The sequence below is a fragment of the Myripristis murdjan genome, chromosome 16, assembly GCF_902150065.1.
Source record: "Myripristis murdjan chromosome 16, fMyrMur1.1, whole genome shotgun sequence".
NCBI classification, from domain to species: Eukaryota; Metazoa; Chordata; class Actinopteri; order Holocentriformes; family Holocentridae; genus Myripristis; species Myripristis murdjan.
In genome coordinates, this window is record NC_043995.1 from 32,151,012 (window position 1) to 32,171,528 (window position 20,517).

At 46.2% G+C, this 20,517-nt stretch overlaps 1 protein-coding gene across 1 annotated transcript; it reads left to right on the forward strand.

Moving 5' to 3' along the window:
* The first annotated feature begins 1,381 nt into the window (after positions 1-1,381).
* Positions 1,382-18,890, forward strand: tp53inp1 (tumor protein p53 inducible nuclear protein 1). The gene is made up of 4 exons (XM_030072269.1): positions 1,382-1,603; positions 6,451-6,841; positions 13,113-13,638; positions 14,406-18,890. Exons 2-4 carry the CDS (start codon positions 6,715-6,717, stop codon positions 14,650-14,652), a joined length of 900 nt encoding a protein of 299 aa, XP_029928129.1. The 5' UTR covers positions 1,382-1,603; positions 6,451-6,714; the 3' UTR covers positions 14,653-18,890.
* The last annotated feature ends 1,627 nt before the right edge of the window (positions 18,891-20,517 follow it).

A 20,517-nucleotide genomic window follows, 5' to 3' on the forward strand; every position in this document is an offset into this window, starting at 1 on the left:
CCGCTGTAGTATTCTCAGTGAAAGTTAAATTCTTGCTGCATTACCCTGTAAGAAGTACTTTAATGCTGTAGCTCGAACTGCTCCATATCCTGTTGGCTGGTTTATTTGATGTTTTGCATGGAAAAGCTGCTTCTGCAAAGGAACTAGGAACTCCAGCCGTCGGATAAATGCAGTTCAGCAGAAAGTAGAAGTGTTGAACGCCACCGTACACATTTTACACGTTACAGTGAATGCATCACAGAGCACATACAGATTACATCCTAACACACAAACTGAGGGTTTGAGCAGGACTCTGGTTTCCCTGCAGGCTCTTTGTCTCAAGCTGACGCCCTTTGCTCCAGATTATGAAGTGCAGAAGAGGAGGGGGGGTCTTTGGGCAGACCCTGCTGCCTAATTTACCCCCCTCTCCCCTCCCACACACACACACACACACACACACACACACACCCCTTCAGCGCAGAGGGGGTCGTCATGATTTGCTGGCTGAGGAAGCTCTTCATCTCTCATCTCACTGAAAGCCTCGTTGATATTCCCAATTAATCTCACAATCTGGCATCTTTCCTGATTTTTTTTGTTTTTTGTTTTTTTTTTGGAAGGGGAAGCAGGTTCATGATTCCTCCACACTGCATGCTGCATGTCAACACCTCTGCAGCTCCAGTTTGGGATGATTTTCATGCTTTCACTTCACTTTAAAACATAAATGCTCTGTGGCAGGTTGAGACAAAATCCTGCATCCCCTGGAAACTTCCAGAACCACCTGGATTAGGATTAGGATGAAAAAAATGGTGAAAAATCCCCAAAACAAAGTTGTTTTTATAAGATCCTGAAAAGTGACAGTGGAAATACTTCTCCCTTCCTGCAGCCACAACCAGATAAATTATTGCTTAAGTGTTTTGAATGAACTTGTTAAATATAAACTGAAGAAAACAGCAATAAAAGTCAGCATGAGCAAAGATTTATTGTGAAAGCGTCCACAGTATTTTGCATGTAACTGCGGGTGTTTTATGACATTATGCAAACTTCAAGGCCACTTCACACCAAACCTCACATCTACAGGCTGCTTGTGTAATGACACAACAGGAAGCAGTTCGGGCCGAGCCGGAAGTCGCGCGGAACTCAGATATTTGTCTGTTTTTTCTTTTTTTTTTTTCTAAAATAAAAGCAGGGCTCCGTCCACTCCCAAACCCGGAGCGCTTTGCCCAGTCATGTCCTTTTCCGGGGAGGAGGAGTCACGTGGGTTGGTGACAGGCCGTCAGAGCCCAGCTCGCCCTCTGATTGGCTGCGACGGGCTAGGACCCGTCCCTCCCATAGGCTGTCCTCGGTGACGCCACGGCGATCAGCTGTTGGAGCTCCACAACAATAACAAAAGGAGCAGTTGGGACCGAGGAAGCGACTGAGGAAACTGAAAGGCTCACTGTGACTCCCCGATGTACAGCCCCCGACTCTTTTACATTTTTCTTTTGTAAAGTTTATAGTTTTTTTTTGTTTTATTTCTTCTGCGAAGAAACGCCACGTTTTTCTATTTTCCGGAAAGAAAACAGTCTACCTCAAGCGTTACGGATCTTTGTGTCGTGAAACGTTTACATCCTTTGCTTTGCCGCAGGTGAGTGTCGCCTCTTTGTTTTCTCAGCGACAGCAGCAGCTCAGCATTCTGTGTTTTACCGCACAGCCCGCCGTGTGAGCGGCTCGGCTCACGGCTCCCACAGGAACAAAGGGGCTGATGAGAGGAGAAGTGGAGTGAGGCGGTGTTTTATAAGCAACAATAGGCTGGATTCGTTATTCCTCCTCCTGCTCTCTGCTCCCTGGATGTCGCTCCTGCAGCTCGGCCGCCTCAGATCCTCCTGCAGCTTCTTCCCTGCGACCAGAATAGCGCCGCGGGGCATTTTGGCGACACATTACATGATATTAGTCGGTGTTATGAGAGCTGGAAGTTGCCCAGCAGCCTGTGCGGTCCGCCCTGCGGGTGTAGGGTTACAGCCTCCTCCCCTTCCTCTGCATCAGCGGCCCGTCGCGTCGCCTGCAGGCCGCCGCTCCTCTCTCACCGCCGGACTGCCTCCTCTCTCTCTCTTTTTGTTTTCTTCAAGCGGCTGACTTTATATCTCAGCCACTCTGCTGCTGCTGCTGCTGCTTAATAACAGGGAAGGGCGAGTGACCTTCACACAACACCAAGTAAACAGCAAACATCACCAGGAACAAAGGGGAAGGCAGGAATCATCTGTATTTTCCATAAAGGCGTCAATTCGTGCGTTTTCCCTTTGTCTTTGTCACAATTAATCTCTGATTTCCACATGACACAGCTTCATTAGAGCTGAAATGGCCGTATACGCAACATCATGTTAATTATAAACTGGGTGAAGTGGGTTGAGCGGTGTTTTTCCTACACGCAGCCTGTATTCCCAGTAAATTATAGGCTAAGCGATGCTGACCAGCAGCCGGATATCTCTCAGCCTGTTTAGGAAAATGCACACCAGACTGGATGATGTAATGTTGCGGTGTGTTAATCAGCGACTCATTTAAACCCGATAAATCATCGATACATTAGAGGGGAAAAAAACGGCACAGGGCGTGTTTTCCTTTGTGTTGGTGGTTCTAGAAATGACAGGAGTGCTTTTTCTCTGAAATGTAGGGTTGTGTTTAGGTGGGTGTCGGCGGGTGGAGGAGGGCGGCTGGTCGCTTGAGGAGGAACAGGTGCAGCAGATTATCAGCCGGCTGCCGCTGCCGCGACGCACGGAGATAAAACCTTTTCTGTCCGCCTCCCGTCACAGCTGCTCCCTCTGCTTACTGTCCGCGGAGGTGCAGCTCCGCTTTGTTCTCCGCTCTCCCGCTGGCTGCTTCCAAAACAGAGCTTTTACACGCCCCGGGTGTGGAAGCGAGAAATACGAGCCGGCCCGAGGGCACTTAAACGCACCGCAGCCCAGCCAAGAATCTGATGAAACCCGGTTGTGCGTTCAGGCGCCGCAGGGAATGTCGGACGTTCGGCGATTCCAGGTTGTGGCTGCTGATGTCGCGGTCATGTCATATCAGATTTCTCGTTAATAGGGGCTGCGTAAAAATGCTCACGACTGCCTCCTAGTGGAAAATATCAGCAGGACATGTAGGAGTTTTTTTTTTTTTTTTTTTTTTTTTAAATCCTGTTTCCCAACTGGTGTGATGAATTATGGAAGTGTGTCAAAACAGGCAGCAAGTGGCAGGAAATCCAGCGAGGTCAGAAGTCCAAGCTGTTGAAAAATAATTTAAAAAAAATAATTTTTAAAATCATAAATTATATTCATGCTGATACGATACGATACGATACGATACGACTTTAATTGATACATTCATCTATGTTGACACAAAGTGAGCAAAATCTGATTTTAAATTCATAAATTAACTTGGTTGTTGGGGTTTCGTTGAGTTAATCAACACTGTAGCACTGAGACACTGTCCTGTCCAGTTTCTTCTGATAGCACCTGAATGCAGCACGAAAGGTGCTGCATTCACTTGCTTCTCTGTGTGAAAATCAAACCCCGAACCTCCATAATGAACGAACTGTCCCTCGGCTCAACAAACTTTATCTGTCAGCCGTGATCACTGACTGTAAACATGAAAGTCTTTTTCCTGCTGGAGCCTGAAGCAAACAGGTCAAAGGTCATCAGCGTGCAGTGGTTCTGTTTTTTTCCATCTTCATCCTCTGACCCAGTGTCACCTGTGGAATTTCTCAGTAGGAAGTTCCTTTTTCCTACATTTTCAGTCGCTCCAGCTCCACTCCTGATTGGCTGAGAACAAGCTAAGAAACATCTGGTTAACACACACCTGTGAGCTCATAGACAGGTAGTTTAAATGTTATTGCTGTGCTAATAAAACACCCCTCTGAGCAGACTGATGTCTGGTTTGGATAGATAGATAGATAGATAGATAGATAGATTTACTTTATTGACCCCAAACTGGGAAATTCTTATGTTAAATCTTTCTGTTATAATAATTTACATAAACACACCACAGTAATATCTGGTTTAAATATGAACAGTGTCATGTTGTGATACATGTCGCCGAGCTTCCATGACCAGGAAGCCGTTAGATTAATTGTTAATGTGTTACTTTGAGGTCAGTGGTTGTGTAGGTTGCCTAGCAACCGCCTAATGTAGCTCCCGAGGGCCTTAATTGATTAGCTGAAGAAATACTTAAAGTGATTACTGTAATAACTGATTAAAGTTGAAAGATGACAAACTGCATTTAAGGCTCAAAGAATGATTGTAATGATATCATAAAGCTGGTTTTTAGTAGCAGTAATGTCTCAGTATCGCCCCCCAGCTGCGTCACAGTGAACTGCGCTTGCCAAAATGTTTTGAGTAAACATCAGAACTGAACTTTATTCTGCATCACATTCTCCGTCGTTTTTCATTTGATCAGTCGAGGCTGGCAGGGAGTGGGATCAGCTGCAGCTCTCTCTCTGTGTGTGTGTGTGTGTGTGTGTGTGTGTGTGTTTCTGTGTTTCCTGCTGAAAGCCACACACACTCGGCAGTTTCTCCATCAGCTGCAGCGCCGAGGGAACACAGCTGCCGTCTGTCTGACAGACAGGAAATCAATCCTCCCTCTGTCCCACTGCCTCATATACGAGGTCGCGACCCCTCTGTCAAAACACCGACCGGTTTCAGAGCCACGATGAGCCGGAGCATCACACAGTCTAATGAGTGTGTGTGTGTGTGTGTGTGTGTGTGTGTGTGTGTGTGTCAGGCTCTGTCACATGGCCTCAGTGCTGCTCTGGTGATCAGACTCTATTTTCATCGGAGCTTTTATGAGCGATGTTGATCATTTACAACCTTGAACGCAGCTCCGGCCTCAGACAGTGAAGAGGTCAAACAAGACGCTTTACTTTGTGATCCGGGCCGGTCTGGAGGAGCAGCTGTCGTGTTTTCAACAGCGGATAACACGGATCAACACATACAGAAACCACAAAACACAGCTAAGCCCAGTATCCACATCGCAGGAGCTGCAGTTTCTTTTTTGTAAAGATAAAATGTTTGACAGAAAAGCTTTAGAAATGAAGGATTGTGGGGCTGCGGAGACGCCTGGCTTACAAATCTCATTCTCTTTGTTTGGTTCAGACCCCGGGAGAAACACACACCATCGTCCGTTTAATGGCATTTTAAGTGAAAATGAAAATTACAATGCAAAAATGATCAGTTCCCCTAATATTATGAATTATATCACATGAGAACGTCCCTTTGGAGCAGCAGGAGTTTGTCTCGCTGCAGAGACTCTCACACAGCCGAGGGTCAGAGGAGAAAACATGGCATGTTAGCATGGCATCATATCAAAATTCAGTATATCGCAATACAAATACGGGACAGTATTTCAGAAAGATGAATAATGATAACAGCCACATTTAATGCTGCTGGCCAGCCTCACACACTCTCCACCCAAATCACACAGTTTGTTACTGCCAGAAAGATTTGTGGCTCAGAAACAAACATAATAATCAGATTCGTATGGTGCATTTATCAAATGATACCGTGTGGTAAACACAGCGTTATTACTAATAGTGATCATCATTATTATGATGATGATGATGATGATGATGATTGAGCGGTAAATGGGTGAGAGTTGATTGGCTGCTGACCTTTCTGGCTTTCACAACTGGAACAACAGCTGGAACGGGCTTTCCAAATCTGTTTTGAAACAAAAACTCCACCCTTCACTTGACTTTCAACGCACTTAATCTTCACCCAAACACACACACACACACACACACACACTCACACACACACACACACACACACACACACACACTCACACACTGCAAAAACGCAAAATCTTACCAAGATTATTTGTCTTATTTCTAGTCAAAATATCTCATTACACTTAAAATAAGACATGATCACCTCAGAAGTAAATTGTTTTTAGACAATTTTCTCTTGTTTCAAGTGAAAATTCATTGAAACAAGTGGAAATTTGCTTGTTTTATTGGCAAAATTTGCGAGTGGAAAAAGTGAAAATTTTCTTGAAATAATTGAAAATTAGCTTGAAACAAGAAACAAATTTTGCCAATGAAACAAGCAAATTTTCACTTGAAACAAGAGACAATTGTCTAAAAACAAGTTACTTCTGAGGTGATCATGTCTTATTTTAAGTGTAATGAGATATTTTGACTAGGAATAAGACATTTTGACTTGAAATAAGACAAATAATCTTGGTAAGATTTAGAGTTTTTGCAGTGCACACACCAACACACCACACACACCCACACACTCACATCTCTCTGCCGGGACACAGGAGGTCACCGTGTGGCTCAGCTTGGCTCACCGGGCCACAGAGGGGACAGACTGTATTGATTTTGTATTTCCTGCTGGTTAATAAAGGTTATCCACTGCTTTGTAGCCCTTTAATGACAGCAGCTGTGAGCTCTGTGACACTGGGACGGGGTGTACTTGCAGGATGTCGGCTAAACCTTTCCTCCTCCTCTCCCTGCAGGGCCTTGTTTTGTACTTTTGCACTTGTCGAGGTGACCAGCCGCCGAGCCATGTGCCTGCTCGCCCTCATCAGATGATCCGACTCCACACCTTATTGATGCACTTTAGCCGCCTCCTGCAGCTCTCCGCCCGCCGCGCCTCCTGCAGCTGATGACCAAATCGCCCGCCGTCGCCCCGAGCCTCGCGCCGCCACCGTCGCCGCCGCCTCCGCCGCCTCCCTCACCCCCGGCCTCCGTCTCGGCTCTGTAGCGCCCGAGCCCGCAGGATGTTCCAGAGGTTCGCCAGCGCTCTGTTTGGGGACGACGCGGAGGAGCTGAGCCGAGGCGGCGGGCCCGGAGAGCGCAAGGAGGAAGAGGAGGAGGACGAAGACTGGATCCTGGTGGACTACCTGGGTGAGTCTCCAAACCACAACACACGGCAGATTATTGGCCCATAATCTGACTCAGAGGCTGAGATTGTGGGTTTTTGCAGGATGCAGGGTGAGATGAAGAGCATGAACAGAGACTGTGAGGTTAACCGATCACTCACTGCAGGATTTCAGATTAGTTTCACACAAAAACACAGAGTTAGAATGAAAAGGAATTACAGGCGATGTGCAGGAGAGGTCAGATGTGAAGGAGCATCTATGAGGAAAACCCGTCATATAGAAAACTGTCAACTTAACAGGAGAGAGAAATGTATTCAAACAGGGACGAGATGTAAGAACAATCAGAGAAAAAAGTTCAGTCACATGAAAACAAACAAATGAGTTCCCCGAGGAGGAAGACGGTGTCGCTCCGATCCACACACTGCAAAAACACAAAGTCTTACCAAGATTATTTGTCTTATTTCAAGTCAAAAATGTCTTATTTCTAGTCAAAATATCTCATTACACTCAAAATATGAAATGATCACCTCAGAAGTAACTTGTTGTATTGTTTCATTGGCAAAATTTGCCAGTGGAAAAAGTGAAAATTCACTTGAAATAAGTGAAAATTAGCTAGAAACAAGAAACAAATTTTGCCAATGAAACAAGCAAATTTTCACTTGAAACAAGTGAAAATTGTCTAAAAACAAGTTACTTCTGAGGTGATCATGTCTTATTTTAAGTGTAATGAGATATTTTGACTAGTAATAAGACATTTTGGACTTGAAATAAGACAAATAATCTTGGTAAGACTTTGACTTTTTGCAGAGCCGCGTTCTGACGCCTGGTTACTGAAACAGCACAAAGTCTCACTTTCCTGTTTGGTCCTGAAACTGAAAACCGTGATTCTGCAGTCTTAAGACCGATGAAGCATGATTTTTTTTTTTTTTTTTACCATTTCAGTTCTTCCACATGAGGTTTGTTTTCTTCTTCTTTTTTTTTTTTTTGCATAATGCAGAACACACAGCTCTGCTTCTGTTTAATAAAGCCAGTAAGTGGCTTCTCCACGAGCTGCATGCAGAGGCTGCTCAGACTGAGGAAAAGATTTGAAGACTTCCCATGAAGCTTTATTTTTCACTCTTTATACACTTAAATTCATGAATAAATTAAAAAGATAATAAAACAGTCATGAGCTTTAATGCAGGAGTGTTTTTATCTGCAGCACGAATCAGCCCGACACACACCAAACCGGTTCTCTAACATGAAACCAGACCTAATGCACACACACACACACACACACACACACACCCACAGACACAGACACAGACAGACAAACCACAAACACACACACACATGGACTGAACAGCACTAACTTCTGCACACACACACACACACACACACACTCTTCTGTGGGAGTTATCCAGCACGCGATGCTGTCGCTCCCTGGCCTGCAGCTGTTTTCTCCTCTGAGCCGAAACTCGGACGGATCTGTCTCTCTGTCGCGGCACCTTCAGGAAAGACCCCCCCCCCCCCCCCCCCCCCCCCCCCCCCCGACCCCCCCCCGACGTGAAGCGCAGGGCTGCAGCGGCAATTTAAAATGGATTCAATCAGGAAATCATCAAATCATGTTGTGACAAATTAGTTTCCGAGTAGATTACGTTTTGACCCTGAGGGCTTGAATACTTACTTAATGACATATTACTGTGTTTTATTTTGTAGTAAATGACCAAGAATGTGTTTCCACTTGGAGCCTTGAGCTCGCTGACAAACATCCAGCTGAATCCATTTGTTTGTCAGAGAAAACAAATGAAGTCACGAGGGATGAAAACCCTCTGAACACACACACACACACACACACACACACACACACACTCTGCATAAAGTCCTTCAGCTGATCAGTGCAGACACGATGTGAACATGTCTTCATGCTGCACAGAGAAAAGCATCAGATCGTCTGAAGTTTGGAGAAAAACGTCCGAGTCCAGCAGCAAAAACCAACACGAGTCCCAGGAAAAACAAAAAAAAAAAAGGCTTGAGACATCAGAAAACAAGCCTGGAGACCAGACTGACATACTGTACACACACACACACACACACACATCGACACAGTATTCAGACACAGACATGTTGCACACACACACATGTACACACTGCCAGCATCTCCCACTTGGCTCTGAGTGCCTCTTGGCTCGGCCTCCGTTCACCCGTCTGGTTTGGACTCGGCCTCTCCGATTCCACAGGCGTGTGAATATTTCAGGCTGGGAGGGGAGGGGAGGGGGGGGAGGGGGGGTGAAGCTGGCTGGCCCAGTTCTGGCAGGGAGGGGAGGGAGGGAGGGAGGGAGGGAGGAAAGCATCAGGCAGTTTATGGGCAAACCAACCTGTAAACAGGTCAAACAAAAGCGCCTGGGGAAGCGGGGGGTAAAAATAGCTTCTCGCTGCGCTGGAGTTGCCATTCTGGGCCTGAGGGGCTGCAGACGTACATGTATGGGCAGGAAGACGCTCCAAAAGCCCCTCAGTGGAGCTGAAAACCCCCCTGACGGCACCCTGCCTGCCCTGGGACAGAATGTCAGGACTTTGAGGGGGAAAAGCAGAAATGGCTGCGTGCTAACGTGCACAGCACAGAGGTTTGCACAGCAGCTTTTCTCCGGATGTGCAGCTTGTTTTGAAAGCGAGGCACTTCTGTACAACAGGAATAGTTTATGAGACATATTCCAGCTTCTTGTGGTTTGGGTTCTGCAGATGAGCTGCTGCTCCCGTCTTGATTTGTAACACATGGACGGCAGAATGCTGCTTCTGCTTTCCTGCCTCCTGCAGACATGAGTCACCGGGTGATGAGGGCATGAAAATGACGCTGCAGGACAGGGCGGAGGTTACAGAGACCGTCCTGTGGCGGGACGCTCACGGGTTCGATCCCTGATGCTGACGGTGAAACTCAAACCGAGCTCCACCTGGAGGACAGTCGCTCCCGAGTGACGCTCAAACTCTGCAGCGGCTCTCGACAGGCGAACCAGCCAGGCTCCCGAGAGTCTGCAGACTTTCACTGCAATAAAACCAACAGCAGAGGAGGACGGAAGCCCGGCGGGGCCAAAAATGTCTTGCAGAATACTTGTCAGCACAGCCGGTCATTATGGGAGAGAGCTCTTGTTTGGCTGCAGGGTGTGTGTTCAAACCGTGCAGGGCGCTCAGTCAAGCTCTTAAGTGCAGCCTCTTTTCTAAAGTCAAACACCATGTGAGCTTCCAGCTGAAAGAAACAGAGCTAACTACATTAACTGACATTAGCTGTTAGCCACCAGCCCCCCCCCCCCCCCCCCCCCCCCTTTTTTTAAAATACTGTTAAAGGCACTGTGACTGTTTCCTTTAACTGTAACACCAGGATGTGCTGTATTTAATCCACTAAAGAAAAGAAACTACACTGCAAAAAGTCAAATCTTACCAAGATTATTTGTCTTATTTCAAGTAACTTGAAACAAGTGAAAATTGTCTAAAAACAAGTTATTTCTGAGGTGATCATGTCTTATTTTCAGTGTAATGAGATATTTTGACGAGAAATAAGACATTTTTTACTTGAAATAAGACAAATAATCTTGGTAAGATTTGGACTTTTTGCAGTGTAGTGCTCTCTCAGGGAGTCCGTGCAGGTGTTGAAAGGGAAGAATGGCTGTGATGAAGTATTTTGCACGATTGTTTTTGTCCCCATCGGGTTTCCGTAGCCGAGCTCGTCGGTGAACTCTGCAGAGGTCAGAGGTCAGAGTTCAGCCGCACCGAGAAGCTGCAGGAAAAACTGCTGCAGAGGCCCGACTGGATTTCCCATCATAATCCAAACAGTCACATTACTTTCTACTGCTTTGTTTGTCTTCTTCCACTTTACACACACACACACACACACACACACACACACACACACACACACACACACACAACCTCTGGTGAGCAGATGAGCTGCTAAGTGACCTGGACAGTGCGAGGTGCTCGGCCTGGAGGCGCTGAGTCAGCACGCCGCCGCCCGCTGGGTCATGTGCAAAACAACAGATGTGAACATGTGCACCTAACACACACACACACACACACACACACACACACACACCTGCATGCATGCAAACAAAGCAGCACACACACATCAGAGAGGATGTAGAGGAGCTGTGAGGCGCTGATGAAGACGATGTGATGAAGGGATCAGGTCTCACACTCTCTGTCTTCCTCTGAGCTAAAAAAGGCCCTCGCTCTCCTCGCTGCCCTCGGCCGTGCGACGAGAAGGTCAAACATGGCCGCTGTTGTTTTGTGGCTGAGGGGAGCTGCACTTTGCCCAGACGCTGCTGTTTGATTTCAGTTCTGTTTAAGGCCCTGCTCGGTTATTTTTAGAGGCCGTCTGCCCGGGATCACGTTGCTGCTCTGCCTCACAACTTCCTGCTTCTCTGTGAATCATGAGGAGCTGAGGCTGCAGCTCCCGTCAAAACAAGAGCCTGCAGTCTGCGGGCTCTGCAGCCGGCAGCCATGTTTGGCATTATGGGATGTTGGCACCGTTTGCGTGGCGGCTGATGTGTGAGAAACAGGCGGCGGTTTGGCTGTTTGTGTTTCGTGCAGGAGGGAAAAGGCGTTGGAGGAATGTGCGGCTGATGGGCAGATTAAACACCAGATAACTGAGAGACAGGTTTATCAGCACACACACACACACACACACACGTGCAGAGTGTGCTTTGATGACTCGTCTGCATCAGGGGAAAATCTGTTTACATTTGGATCGCCTCTCTGCCGCTCAGACACACAGGCCACAGTGCCACCTGCTGGCTGCTCGGGGGAACTACAGAGGGTTTGGAATTGGTATTAACAATACATCATACATTTACAAATACAATTCTAATATACCTGGTATTAAAAGAATTAAAACAAACATTTAATAATTTTCATATGTCTAAAAATTCATATTCTCTGAACACAAAAAAAGGAAACCAATTCGACATCCAGCTAAGTCAACATTATAATCTAAGGTAAGATTTAACTAGTGTATTCTGACAGTGTGTGACAGCCGTGCCGTGGGAGTTCCTCCGTGCACGGAGCGGTTTTGGCGGCCGCGGTGAAACAGGCGGTCGGAGCTGTAATCAGAGCAGAACGCTCGGCCACAACAGCAGGCTCACCCGGAGAACTGTGTAGAGTTTTTATTAAAGGGATAAACCCCTTGAGATGCCGCAACTGTACAACAGAAAATACAACATATCAACAGAAATACAAACACAAACACAAAATACAACACAGGCTGACCCACACCTCCCAATTCCTAAGTTGGGAAGTAATAAAAAAAAATCAAAAGCAAGAACAAGTTGTCATGAGATGAGCAAATAATAATGTCCTAAAAATATACAAGGAACAACTGGAGCGAAGTGAATTGGGCAAGTGGCTCCAGTCCGACGGGGCTTTAAATTTAAAGGCCCGTCGTCCAGCTTCTTTAAAGACGCGTGGAACAATGAAAAAAGGGTGCTGGGTATGTCTGAGTGAATAAGAAGATCTACAGGGAACTAAGTATTGCTTTAGCAGCCACCGAGCAGAAACACCCCCAGGGCCTCAGCTGTGTGGAAATGTGTTTTGGAAGATGATCAAACCCCATGAAATATTAAGTCACCAAAACCACCAGAAAGAAAATTCACTCATTATAATCCTGATAACTGATTAATGGGTTTTGTGATTGATCAAGTAAGAACATGAACTGTGTCTGTTTACAGCTTCACTAAGATCTCTGCACTGCAAAAACGCAAAATCTTACCAAGATTATTTGTCTTATTTCAAGTCAAAAATGTCTTATTTCTAGTCAAAACATCTCATTACAATTAAAATAAGACATGATCACCTCAGAAGTAACTTGTTTTTGGACAATTGTCTCTTGTTTCAAGTGAAAATTTGCTTGTTTCATTGGCAAAATTTGTTTCTTGTTTCTAGCCAATTTTCACTTATTTCAAGTGAATTTTCACTTTTTCCACTGGCAAATTTTGCCAATGAAACAAGCAAATTTTCACTTGTTTCGAGCAAATTTTCACTTGAAATTTACTTCTGAGGTGATCATGTCTTATTTTAAGTGTAATGAGATATTCTGACTAGTAATAAGACATTTTTGACTTGAAATAAGACAAATAATCTTGGTAAGATTTTGAGTTTTTGCAGTGAGAGATACTCAGAATGTTTTTCCTTCCTCCTGTCATTTCTTTATAAATTAATACTCTGGGCTCTGATGACACTTTGGCTTTATTTTTTTCTTTCTACTCTAAATTATGAGTCATAATCTCAGTTTGATGTTCGCCTGCCATCCTGACCCGCCCCTCTCTCTGCAGCTGAGGCGTGCTCCAGCGGCGACGGCTCCCCCGCTGTCGGCCCTGAGGAGGAGGAGGAGGAGGAGAATGACCTGGTGATGGTCCCCTCCCCGATGGCCAGCCCCCCCGTCCGCTACGCCTCCTGCACCTCCCTCAACTCCACGGCCGACACCGACCCGGACGGCGGCCGCGAGGACGAGGAGGAGGAGGAGACGGAGGATGAAGAGGAGGAGGAGGAGGAGGACGGCTTCCTGCGGCTGGACGCCTGCTCCCTGGAGGAGAGCTGGTTCGTCACGCCGCCGCCCTGCTTCACGGGGCGCGGCAGCCAGCCCGTCCTGCTGGAGACCAGCCCGCTGGAGAACCTGCTGATCGAACACCCCAGCATGTCCGTCTACGCCCACCACAGCCCGCCCCGGCTCGCCCTCGACCCCCTGCCCCGCTCCCTGGACCTGGACCTCGGCCTGCTGTCGAGCACCGCGGCCGCCGCCCCGGCACCGTCAGGCGGGAAGGAGAAGGGCCGGCGCTCACTGGACGCCCCACGCCACAGGTAAGACCGAGGACACAAGGTGTGGACTCTCATCTATGTCCTACATCTGTGCACACTGTTTTTTGCACATTGTGTACTTAGATCTCTGGTGTCATCTTGTATTCTTTATTTTTTTATTTATTTAATCTTGTAATCTGTGGATACTGCTGAAAACTGTGAATTTCCTTCGGGATGAATAAAGTATCTATCTGTCTATCTATCATCTAAAACCATAGGCGGTTCTAGGGGGTGGCAGGGGGTGGCAGCTGCCCCCCTAGAAAAATGCCTTGCCACCCTAGTTGCCACCCCAATTTCAGACAATTTATTTATTTATTTTTTAATTGTGGCTGTTCAGAAACTCGCTGTTACGAGACTCAAATGTCCGAGTGCAAGTAAAAGCAGCAAAAGATGACACTCCCACTATTTAAGGGGTTGATAAATAAATAAATAAATAAATATTTCTAATGCCACCTCTTGGTTTTCTATTCAATGCTTTACTTGTGTACCACAATAATGGAATGTTTTTGAGTTAAAATATCCTCATTTGGGGGTTTTCCAAGCAAATACTGATATATGTGATCGTTTGGTATTAAATCAGCATATATATTTCTGCCACCCCTTAAAGTCTCCATGCCACCCTCTTGCCACCCCATGAATATTTGTCTAGATCCGCCCCTGTCTAAAACTCATGGAAATTGCCTCCCATGTTAATTTAAAAATATACTTTAGCAGTCTGTTTGCCTTCAAATTAAAGAGAGCTTTCTCCCCGTGTGTGTCGCCCCCTGCAGGCCGGAGGTGGCGTCGGTCCAGCGGCGGTCCAGCCTGCACGCTGCGTGCTACGCGGCGGCGCTGTCGGCCCGGGCCGGCCTCCTGCAGCAGCTGCAGCAGCAGGCGGGCGGCGGCGGCGGCGGGCGGCTCGCCCAGCGCGGCCAGCCTCTGTCCCGTAACGCCCTGCGACGCCTCAACCTCCTGCGCCACCCCAAGACCAGCACCCTGCACCTCCACCAGCCCAGCCACAGACACCTCAACTTCTGAGGCCCAGCGTCCCGTCACCGCCGCCACCAACATCACCATCACCATCATCATCCTCCTCCTCAGCCCGCCGCCGCCGCCGCCAGCTCCACGGCGAGGCGTCAGCGCCACACGCCGGCCCGTTCTGAAAGCGTCCGGCTGCTGAAACAGGAAACTGGCTGCTGATGTTTGTCTGAGTCCGTCGCTGTGGCCAGTGGATGAAGGAGTTCATCTCCTGCTCCTCTCATCCCTTCTTTCACTCATCCATCCATCCATCCCTCAAGTTATTCCTCCCTCTGATGGACTGTGATGTGTCCCGTCGCGTGGTGGAAGTGATGTAACTGCGACGCCTTCTTCTCCTTCTCCTTCTCCTTCTTCTTCTTCTTCTTCTTCATGGACACCATAATGTGTAGAATCAATGCTGTAGGTCACTTTACTCACTGGCAGAGTCTCATCCATTCATGGTGCGTTGACGTAGCTAGACATAGAGCGGTCACAGTGATGTCACGGTGATGTCATCGCAGGGTCTGGGCGGAGCAGGGCGGGGCGGGGCGGGGCGCCGTCTGGACGCGGCGACGCAGCTGGCAGCTTTTTTTTTTTTTCGGCGGCGGCGTGACGGAAGCGGAGGCGTGGAGCCGGCAGACAGCAGGGATCCCAGTTCAGCCGAACATGTGCAATAAAAGCTCGTCTGTGCAACACCCAGTTGCCGAGTAATCAGAGCAAACAGTGTTGAGACATCACCGCCGTGGGGGGGGGGGGGGGGTGGGGGGGGGGGGCGTGGCTCAGAAAGCTGCCAGCTGTGTCACCGCGAGTGGAGTGCAGTGAGAAACTTTAAAGGTGCACTACGTGAAAAAGGGTCAGTCCAGCTCCGGCGCTCATCGCTGACAGGTTACACGCTCAATCCACGTTCTTTGTCTTGTTGAAGTTTTGCGTAGTGCACCTTTAATTTTGAATTTAAAACAGTTCGCCTGGTTAAACGGTGGAACCGGCCGGCCGCCGTGGCAAATGTTCAAAAAAAACGTTAAAAGGACAAATCCCCCTCAGATCCTCTGACGCCGGTGGATCTCGGTGTTCGCTGCGTTCCTGGAGATATTTTGTTGTCGTTAAGCCTAAATCCACTTCAGTTCATCATTTCCTACATTTCCCAGAATGCCCTGTGTGCCTGCTAAACAGCTCCAGAAAGAAGGGCTCGCTCAGAACACGACGTTTACCGCCGATGCTTCCGATATCAAACGGGACGTGACGTCAGCTCGTCTGTGATTGGACGGTTTGAAAAACAACACAGTGAAAGTGCATGAGCGGTCGCAGTTTTAGGGGGATTGTTCCTTTAACAGTAAATTGTCAGACGGCTCCGCTCTGCTCCCGCCTCCTGCAGCCCTCCTTCCCTTCAGCTCTGGTTGAACTTGCCTTTGATTTTGTAATTCAGTACTTTTCACAATATTTTTTGAAAAAAAAAAAAAAAAAAAGAAAAAAGAAAAAGATGGTAAAAATTACTGGGTTAAATATCACTAAACGCCTTGTTTTAACGGTAGCTTTGAGATGAAAAGAAATGTAAAATGTATTTAAAACAAAAAAAACTTCCAAAATATTTTTTGAAAAGAAAAAAACATTATTACATATCAGTATGAAGTTGGTATATATGCGTCTACGGTATCTTGCATAGGTATGTTTGGTTCTGTTAGTGTGCAGTTTGTTGCATGGTTGTAGAGTTGTGTTAGTGTCCAGATGGTGGAAAAAAAAGAAAATGAAAAAGATTTTTTTTTCTCTCTTTTTGTTATTGTTATTATTATAATTATAATTATTATTATTATCTTTGTGTTTGTTCTTAAAAGAAAAATCTGCAGTCCACTTCTCAGGGTCACAACCAATCACCTTTACACTTTAGGAAAATGCAGATTTTGATTTGACTTGATGGCTGATAATTGTCTCTGCGCGCGCCGGGACTTTCCACCTGCGTCCCGGCGCGCTTTCCCTCCTTGAAAATGTTTGTTAGTCATCGACTTTTAGACGAAAAAAAAAGAGAAAAACGTCTCCTCGGTCGCGGGACTGTGAAAACAAACTGTTGGCGCCTTTTCGGTCGACTGTTGGGTTTCCGTCGAGGTGCAGACGGAGTAAAGCTGTTGGTCTTTTTCAGCGTTGTCTATATGTTTCGCTCAGTGTAAACCTAACATGGTTGTAGAGTTGTACTTAATGCCTTTTACCTTTTTCTATTCTCCGAGTTAACTTAGTTACATTTTGTTAAACTGTTCAAATATTTAAACCAAAAAGTAGCAACGATCTTTAACCTTGCAGTAGTTTATGATACTGTTGTTTTTTATTGTTTTAGGTTGCGTGTGTCGGCAGTGCTTGTCCTCGGGGCTCGGACACGCGGCGCGGGGAACGCCGAGCCCGGGCCAAAACACAGAGATCTTAAAAAGTCGCCGCCCGAGTCTTAAAATCTTGTTTTTCTCTCCACAAATGGAAAACAAGAAGAGTTCAGCTCCACTTTCATTTCCAGTTCACATCAACTTGTTCTGAAAGGTTGTTTTTTTTAATTCCCGGGAAACAAACGGAGATCCGTCGCTTCACGTTTTGTTTCCTCGACTCCGGAAAAATCTTGAAACCAGAGAAACGGAGTTGAAAAATGAAGTTTTCATCGGTTTCAGAATCAGGACTTTGACTCACCGCGTCGCCCCTTTGTCATCAAACACGACGCAAAATAACAAAAGTAGAACATTTGACTTTTAAAGTCACAATGAAACTGCGCTTTGCTTCCTTAAGGTGACGTGTCACCTGTTGAGCCAGGTCGCGGGGGCGGGGCTTAACACAGAGAAGCGTGAACCAATGGGAGATCGGATACGGAGAGGCGTGATTGTTCAAAAATGTGACGATTTTAAAGGTTGAATTTTTGGTTCACGCCTACGAGAACCTCATAACGTCACCAAGAACTACTGATGGGATTTTGACGTGTATTTAAAAACAAACAAACAAAAAAAAACTAAATTTAGCAAAGTCAATTGAGTTTCTTGGTAATTCGGTGAATATTCTGGCATGAAAAAGGAGCCAATAAGTTGAGGAAGTTGTTTTGTCATTTCATTGTGATTTTAAAGTCCAGGGAACAGAGCAGTAGTGTGGAAAGTGTAAAAGGTTTCAAAAAGCCAAAGAAAAGTAAGATTTTAGGACTCGGTGTGAGTGACTTCCTGCAGTGTCGCTCGGTCCGATCTGACCGACTTCTCCTCCTCCTCCTCCTCCTTCTTCTTCTGTGTTTCTGATTCCCTTCTCTTCGCGTCCCGAGCTGAGCTGGCGGGACGCCGGCCGGCCGCTCGGGGCTCGGTAGCATCGTAAAGCACTAACACGACCCGCCAGGCGTCGGCGCGCTTCGCTGTAAATACTCGATAGTGGAGTGACTCTCTCTGGTGTATTTTTTCTGGTTTTTTAACGTTTCTGCTCTCAAGCCTCGCAGTCACCGTCGTTGTTTTTCTTGTGAAAAAGACAAACCGTACAGGCAGAAGGGAATTTTTTTTGTTTGAGTTTCTGTTTCTGTCTCTCAGCTCTCCATCATGAAACTTACAACAGGGATTTGTATGTTTTTGTTCAATGCCTTGAAAATTTGTTTTGTCGTTGTGGATCACGTGCCTTCCAGGTTGAAATGTTGTAAATGACAATGCATCGATGAAGAACTTGAACTCTCTCTCTCTCCTGTCCGGAGCGGATTCAATAATAAACACACACACACACACACACACAGACACACACACACACAGACAAGAAACCAACTATGCACCACTGGAGGAAGCCTGTTCCCTCTGCGCCGCCCGCCCAGCCATGTACAGCTTTTCTAAACTCAAAACGACAAAAAGAAAAAATCAGAATGATGTAGCAAACCTGTTTTCTCTTGTTCTTTTATTTTATTCTTTTATTTTTTTTGAAAGTGTGAAGAATATTTTGTGGCATTTTTTTTGTTTTTTGTTTTCACCAAGTGTTAGACATTTTGCTTTTGTGTAGTTTACTGGAATAATACAGCACTTTGCCAAAAAAAAAATAAAAAATAAATAAGGTGTAGGAATTTTTAGGGTTAACTTTTTATTTATCAACATAACTGGTCTCCTTCTTTGTATTTTGGATGTATGACAGATCAATTCATTGTGTTCGGACGGTCAAAAAAAACAACAAAAAAACAAAAAAAAAACTTGCTAATGAAACAGTGGGGTCATCTGTTTTCAGACTGTAATAGTTCATACATGTGATCTCTTACTAGCCGACAATAAATGTTTTCATACGCACCTTTTCTTGTCTCTGTGTCTTCAGCATCACATTTTTTAATTTTATACCTTTGCATTAATTTTTACACTTCCTTTTCCTGCTAGTGGGAAACTTTACCTGCATTTTTAGACAAAGCCAGATACCCAAGTAATTTTTTTCAGTTATTTTGTGTAGGCAGAAAAAAATAAAGGTGAAACTTGAAGAAATGAGTGCAGACGCTCCTGCCAGCTGCTCGGCTGCTGCACCGCAACTTTATGGAGATGAGAGCTCAGTTTCACTTCAGGGGGTTTGCATACGGCACGGTGTCACCCCCCAGGGCTTTTTGCAGGGTTACAACCTGGAATTCAAACGGATTTTACTGATTAAAGTCTCCATGAATTGACCTCACCTGACCTCTACATCCTGCACCAGTGGCTGGAAATTAAAATGTCAACCAGTAAAACCTTCACACATCTTTAAACATCCCCTCTCCTCCATCTTATCCCTTCAAAATAAAAAGGTGTTTCTCTGAAAGTGAGATCCTGCTGGTTTGCACCTGTGAGTGACGCTTCCCTGCGCCACGTCCCGGCCAAACTTCCTGTTTCAACAGGAAATACATCACGTCAAGGAAGTAAGACTCCATTTCATGAGGTCTTCAACACAACATGCACAGGGCTTTAAAGGTGCAAAAGACTTTTTTTGCGACACAAGTGAATAATTAAGACGTAAACAGCTTTGTAAACTTAGTGTCTGCAGTTTTTTCCCCCGTTCCTCTCGGCAGAAACAGTCAGACTGGACGGAGATCGTCTGTGAACAGCAGTTTGCAACTTTTCAATATATTTATTGATTTGGTCGCCATATCTTTTCAAATAAATACTATTTACCTTTTTTTTTTTTTATTATATGTCACCTTTTCTAAAGGAAAAGTGATCAGCAGGTGCTTAACGGCTCATTTATCATTATCTGTTCACTTTTACTGACATTAGGTTTATTCTGGGTGGGGTGTACTCCTAAAATAAAAAGCCCAGGATCCATTGGAACAATTTTACAAATATTTTTTTCTGTCGTTTCTTTACCCTCTTCCCAAACCTTTTGAATCTCGCTGCTCTGCAAACACAATGACGCAGATTCCCCCTTTCTGCTCAGCGCATCTCATACATAAGAAACTGGAATACTGTGGTTATACTGGTTCAGTTTAACTGGTGGGAGGTAAATTGTCATTACTGAAGCGATGTTACAGGAGTTTTAACTGGTTTAGCGTGGAGCCCAGTACAGACGGACTCCCAGTCTGCCAGTGCTGGATCTGCTCCCGGGTCTCCTCTCCTGCACCGGGTTATAATCTGAACTGGGCGGATTAATCCAGACTTTACAAACTGCAGCAGGAGGTTTCTGTCATCTGACCTGCAATAACGTCATATAACATCTCAGTGTTTATTATGAAGTCTGTGTCATCCTGCTGGCAGCACGAGCAGCCCTGTGTGACAGCCGCTCCACGTGCTCTCTTTGTTTACATCCTGACGAGCGAGCACGCGGTCTCCGTCCCGCCGCCTCCCATTGGCTGAGCGGCTCGGAGGCTCCTCCCACGGGGCGGGGCCGCAACGCGGAAGAGTTTTCTCAGCTTCGGAAAAACGCCAGAAAACACCACAAATCACCCAAATCGCGGCGTGT